Source organism: Egretta garzetta, unplaced genomic scaffold (genome assembly GCF_000687185.1).
Source record: "Egretta garzetta isolate BGI_Z169 unplaced genomic scaffold, ASM68718v1 scaffold287, whole genome shotgun sequence".
NCBI classification, from domain to species: domain Eukaryota; kingdom Metazoa; phylum Chordata; class Aves; order Pelecaniformes; family Ardeidae; genus Egretta; species Egretta garzetta.
Window position 1 is genome coordinate 587,062 of NW_009260435.1, and position 6,694 is coordinate 593,755.

The window sequence follows — 6,694 nt, forward strand, 5'->3', positions numbered from 1 at the left end:
CATTTCCCTCAGGAGCGTGAGCTCTACCAGTGCATGATCACTGCAGCCCAGGCTGCCTCTGACCTTGACATCTCTGACGAGCTCACTTGCATTGGTGACCACCAGGTCCAGTATCGCATCCCCTCGGGAACGGCTGTCTATTACCTGGCTTAAGAAGTTGTCCTCAATGCATTCGAGAAACCCGCTGGATTGCCTACAGCTTGCCATGTTGGTTTTCCAGCAGATGTCGGGGTGGTTGAAGTCCCCCAGGAGGACGAGAGCCTGCGAGCGTGAAGCCTCCTGGAGTTGGAGGAAGAACGCTCCGTCAGTCGGCTCCTCTTGATCTGGCGGCCTGTAGTAGACACCAACCACCAGGTTCCCTTTGTTGCCTCTCTCTCTGATTCTTACCCATAAGCTTTCAACCTGCTCATGGCTATTCTTCAGGGACAGTTCTTCACACTGTAATGATTTCTTGATGTAAAGGGCAATGCCTCTGCCCCTCCTTCCTCGCCTGTCCCTTCTGAACAGCCCGTAGCCATCAATAGCTACATTCCAGTCGTGGGATTCATCCCACCAAGTTTCCGTAATGGCAATCAGGTTGTAGCTTTCTAGCAGCACGATAGCTTCCAACTCCTCTTGTTTGTTTCCCATGCTGCGTGCATTTGTATAGAGGCAAGATCCTGGTCTGTCATCGCTTCTCATGTGGCCCTGCGGATCTGCAAACGACTTCAACAACATCAGTCAGTCTTCAAACCCCATACGTAGGGCAGAGCTGCAAGCCTGCTCCCTCTGAAGGGGTTAGGCAAGGCCAGACACACCCGGTAACAATGTGGATAAATCACCAGTCCCTAATAACAACGCAAGCTCTCAGGGCAGGGACTTGCTCTGAGTCTGCTGGTGCAGCATCCAGTGAAACGGGGCGTCGTTGCTCGATTTTGGGTTTTGAGCACAAGTGTAAAATAAAAAAATTAAATGAGGATAATGATAGAAAAATACCAGCAGGGTGCCACTAGCATCGTCATTAGCAACCTGAGAGAGGATGCAAACAGCAAGGAAATTAAATCTGCAGACAGTACTAAATAGGGAGTGGGTGACAGCATCAAAAAGAGCTAAGAAATAGTAGAAAAGTCACAGGAGGGGTAAAGCAGGAAGAGTCTCCCTTGCCTATGGGAACAAATGGTCACAAGAGTCAAAGCAAACTTCTGCGGCTGCTGAAAAAGGCAGGGCCACCATCAAAAGACAACGAGCAAGACAGAGAACTATTTCATCTTTGGGTGATGCATATCATCTGCAAATGTGGCTTGCCCTGCACTTGTGAAACGACTTCTTCCAGAAAATGCAGCAGCTTCAAATACAGGTTGGTGAAGAAACACATCATCTTCCTTTTCCACTCCCCGCCGAGGCGAGGAGGAGTCTTTGTACACCAAGAAATGTCGGGACTACGCTGATGACAAGTGGCCTTGGTGCTGGTTGCTGATGAACCTGGGCTGAATCATCCGTGTGAGCAACAGGGATTTCTGACTCCCAGCAAGATCCAACTCAGATTTCTGAGCACACTTTTTCACCTTGCTAGCATTCTCAATTAAATTAATCTCAGCTTCCTTCGGATGCGCTCGCTAGCTCATGATAGTCCACAAAAACATACAGTTCCTCATAAACCAGCTTCAGAAGGATGCTCCAATCTCTGAATGTAATCTTACAAGATAGGGAAATGAACACTGCATTAAGCAAGCCGGGGGTGGGGGTGGGAATGGACAAAACCACTGTAAAAAGGCAGCAAACAGGGAATTATAAATAGTTTGCATTATGGGAGCAGCAAAAAGCCAGGGAGAAATGAACTGGGAAGTGCCATGGCATCATGGCGTTGAGAGATAAATCTCTTGCCTAGAGGTCTGATAACAGTGCTACCAGAGCACACTACGCTTCCTCCAGTGTCTCTGCAGCCAAGCAGTGCCAGTATCCTGGGAAGAATTTATAGAGAACATAACTAATTGTGAAGCTCCTCTATGGGGAGATTAAAAGCAAGTTACCTACAGCTCAACTTCCAGATTATAAGAAGCTGTCACAGCCATTTTACCAACACCTGAAGAACTTATCTACAAAGGAAGAAGGGGAATTGTTAGGCAGAAAAAAGTACTTGTGAGAGACCAGGATATATTTTTCCACCGCTGCCACAGACAGCAGGACAAGAATCTCCATTTAAAACCAAAACTGTGCATCAGTGGATGCTACAGGAAAAAAAAAACCTACACTGGCCCCAGTCTCCTTTCCTCTTCTCTCTCCCAAGGCTAGCTCCCCTACAAAGCCAAACACTCCTGCAGATTTCGTTGTATTCCAGTCCCAAAGCTCCCTCTGCTGCTCGTATTCCAATCCTGTTCCACCTGTGACTAAGAGACACAACCTCTTCTCTACCTTCCAGGCACCTCTCTCTGCTAAAAAAACCTCACAGGGTTTGGAAAAGCCAGAAGAACACTTCACAAGGAACAGCCCCCAGCTGCTGATGCCTCTCCAGCTCCTCGTGGCAAGAAGGTGCCCATCAGCCTGCTGTGTCCTCCTCTGCTGCCCCAAGGAACCCATTTATTTCGACTCACAAGGTGGTCTTGGATCACTATCAAGCCTTACATGGTCTGGTGATTCCCATCGGACCAAACCCAAATTGTACATGGGGCAGTGGACTGACGAGACATGAAACGGTATTGAGAACAGCCAAGCTGTGCTTGGCACTAAGCACAGGCTGTGTAAGTTAAATCACACCCTGAGGAAAGCTACCGCTCCAGATTTTGGGCATGGAGTCAGTCACAGCATCACAGACCCAGACTTCAGGAGGTCTCCAGTCCAATCTCCTGATCAAAGCAAGGTCATCACTGAATTCAGGCGAGGTTGCTCACAGCTTTGTCCTGTGAGGTCTTGAAAATCTTCATGGGAGGAGACTGCACAACCCCTCCAGGCAGTGCCTGCTCCAGTGCCTGGCTGTCCTCACAGGGAATTATTTTTTTTTTAAGTCACATTGAACTTTCAATTTATGACCCTTGCCTCTCATCTTCCTGCCAAGTACATCAGCAAAGAGCCTGGCTCTGTCTCTCTATACTCTCCTTGCAGGAAGCGGAAGGTCTCTCTTCTTCCACCTCAAATCCCTCTCCAGGTCATTGCTAAATGTATTAACCAGGAGAATTTCAAGGAGAAAGCCCTGAGGAACACCACCTCTAACGAGCCACCAAGGAGATTACGAGGCAACCAGCACTGCACTTTGAAGCCAGCTGAGTTGTCAACCCTAGAAGTCCACCTGCCCAGACCACAATGACTCACCTGGGATACACGCACGCTGTGGGATACCAGGCTAAAAGCCTTGCTAAATACAAAGGAAAAGATGGGCACAGCTTGAACTATGGGATCATAGCAGGCAATCAGGTTAGTCAAGCACAATTCTACCCCTCGGTAAATCCCCACTGGCTATTTCCAACATCCTTCTCCTCCATGTGTCCAAAATTGGCTTCCAAGAGGAATCGCTCTCTGAATTTCCCAGAGACCAAAGTGAAGCTGACTGGCCTGAAGTGGCCAGGGTCATCCCTCCTTCCCTTTTTAAAGATGGAGCTAACAGTCACCTTTCTAGAGTCACCAGGGTCCTCTCCTGATCTCCATAACCTTTCCAAGGTAAGACTGGCCTGACAAAGACATCTGCCAACACTCTCAGCACATTTAGATGCACACCATCAGAACCCTTGGACTTGTGCAGGTGGAGATTTCTCAAAAAGCTCACAATTCAATCTCCCTTCACTACAGGTACTCCCTCTCCTCCTTGAACCTTGCCTCTCAGCTCCAGATCTCTGAGAGATCTTGTTGAGGAAGGCTGAGGTGAAGAAGGCCACAGTACCTCAACCTTGTCTGTGTCCCTGGTCACACAATCACCTGCTTTATTCAGCAAAAGACCACTCAAACCTCCCTTGACTCCCTTGGGAGGCTTGACCCACTGTAATCTCCAGCTATTCCTCTGTCCCTCTATCTAGGGGCTCTGGATGTCCTCTCAGCAGGGTCTGTGTGAAAACCCAGCAGCTCCGGACCCGCTCACCTCCTCCCACAGCTCCTTCTCTGGGTGACTCAGTGCCCCAGGCAGAGCACAACTCTCACCAGCAAGGCCACTGTGACCTCAAGCTCCAGGAAGAAGCACCAGGCAGTCCCAGCAGCTACAGACCTAGATGGTTCTGCTTGGGCCAAGCTACCCTCTCTCATACAGAGCAGTTGATCCCACTGGTACCACAGGGCCAGGGAGAAGGTCCCACGGCACATCACTGCCACTGCTGCAGAGTTTTCCACACCGGGCCCCTTCACATCCTCTGCCACACAAATCACTGCAATAATCATAGAATCATAGAATTGTTCAGGTTGGAAAAGCCCTTTAAGACCATCAAGCCCAACCATTCCCCTAACCCTGCCATCCCACCACTAACCCCTGGCCCTAAGCACCTCGTCTGCCTGACTTTTAAATACCCCCAGGGATGGGGACTCAACCCCTTCCCTGGGCAGCCCCTTCCAGTGCCTGACAACCCTTTTGGGGAAGAAATTTTTCCCAATGTCCAACCTAAACCTCCCCTGATGCAGCTTAAGGCCGTTTCCCCTTGTCCCATTGCCCGTTACTTGGGAGAAGAGACCAACATCCATCTCACTACAGTCCCCTGTCAGGCAGTTGTAGAGGGCAATATGGTCTCCCCTCAGCCTCCTTTTCTCCAGACTAAATAACCCCAGCTCCCCCAGCCGCTCCTCATAAGGCTTGTGCTCCAGACCCCTCACCAGCTTTGTTGCTCTCCTCTGGACATGTTCCAGCAACACAACGTCTTTTTTGTAGCAAGAGAACCAAAAAATAACCGCAAAGTCTCTACTGGCTGTGCACAGGGAGTTGTTTACGGCACTCCAAAAGCAGCCAAGTAGGTACTTAACCCTTCCTAATCCAGAGTCCTCTCTGAGATGGGGCGCATAGTTATACTCAGAGGCAGCAAAAAATTGCTGCCTGGCTGGCAAAACTCAGAGCAATTCTTTCTATTAGGACCCAATGAAGATTCAAGAGAAATAATCGGCGCTTTACAAGTCACATCAAAGTAAGGTGTAAGCTCCCGAGTCTGCCAAATGGGGATGAAAACCAGAAATACAACATTAATACACAGCAGGTTCCTGTCTTCCACAGTCCAGCACAGCCACAGCATCCGTGCAGCAAGGGAAGCAACACTGTCATGAGCCCATGCAGTGTGGTCTCTCAAGCTAGCATTGGTTTAATGAAACAAGCATGAGTCCTTATTTGAAAAGAGTTTCAGAGCATGTGAGAAACTAGTTTCAACCAAACTACCTCACTGCCAGAGAGGCTGATGGCGAATTTAGGTTGTACCAGTCCACTGTTCCCTTCCACCATTGCTGAAATGCATTTTCGCAGTACATTCTCTTTCTGGCCATACGAGACTGTGCAGCAGTTGTGTCTTCTCTCAACACAGCCTAAATTCTCCTTTCAATGTCTTCTCTAGAGCATCTCATGGAGGCGAGTTACACTACTTTAAAAGTTTGCTGGCTAGCGCAAGCTCAGAAAGGTTTATTTGCTGTACTCACCTGCTCATTAAACTGCTCTTGCGATAAACAGTCGGCCACGTCCACACAGCCTAGGAGGCACCCTGAGGGATAATCACTTGGGAATTCCACATCTGCACCAAAAGAAACATCTCTTAAGGAGGCTCACATCCCCACACACACAGCTGGGGTCTTCAAACCCCCAGGAGCTTTCCCCTCCCACCGTGTGCTTCTACTTTTTGAGGCACAAGAAAACCCACAGCAATTTTAACATCCCATCATTCTTTTTCCAGCTCGGGATCTTCGCCATGACAGGACTAAGGTTGGGAGATTTTATCATATACACACCATTCCCTGCTTAGCCTCTGACAGAGGAACATACAGTGCAGGAAGATCTCCTGGCTCTGATGAGGGAGCAGGCAATCCTGCTGTATGACGTTTAAGCTGGGTGACATGCAGAAACAGCACATAAACAGGTGTGCAGTGCAGCCCCCAGAGTCCTCCCTACCCCCGTGAGAGAATAACATCTTCCTGAGAACCTGCAGCTTTTCAGTCCTGATTTCCACAAAGTCAGAATACATGAAAAGCCTTTAACATCAGTGTGAGCAGCCTGAAGCACGAGCTACTTCACACACAGCCAAGCACGCACTCGGCAGCTTGTTGCTTGAGCCAAGAATAAAATTAAGTCCTTTGCTGTCAAAACCTATCACAGAAGTCAGGTGCAATTCGCCAGTGTTTGTGCTTGGAGTACGTGACCAGCTAAAGGACAGAGTTAGAAGTCTGCCATCATACCCATCCAGCTGACGAAATACAGAGAGGATGAAGAGAATTTCAAGAACAGAAGGTTAAAAAGCGAAGCAGTAATAACCGCTCAGCAGAGAGAGCTCCTGACATTGCTCATTACGTAGCTCAATGTACCAAATAATTCAAAGATCCAAGGAGAGAAGTTCACCTTTCCAGAGCAGCATTCTGTAGGTGGCCTCCAGCTCAGAGATTTCCTGAGGGGAAGGTCTTTTAGCTGTAGCTGCAATCCATAACCGCCCTCTATGACATGTGTACCAGGTCCTGCCCTCCACCCTACAGAACAAAGGAGAATTTAGGACTTAGATTTCAAGAGAAATCACCCACATGGACAGATTTTTCAACCGAATATTTCGCTATGCAATTC

The 6,694-nt window shown here is 48.7% G+C and overlaps 1 protein-coding gene across 1 annotated transcript in view; it reads right to left on the reverse strand.

Annotated features, from left to right (window-relative positions):
• Positions 1 to 6,694, reverse strand: part of TRIP4 (thyroid hormone receptor interactor 4) — a 36,187-nt gene that overhangs the window by 18,038 nt on the left and 11,455 nt on the right. The window contains exons 10-11 of the mRNA XM_035899488.1: positions 6,479 to 6,603; positions 5,569 to 5,660 (exon numbers count right to left, since the gene is read on the reverse strand). Of these exons, the coding sequence (XP_035755381.1) occupies positions 5,569 to 5,660; positions 6,479 to 6,603 (217 nt within the window). The remainder of the gene's footprint in view (positions 1 to 5,568; positions 5,661 to 6,478; positions 6,604 to 6,694) is intronic.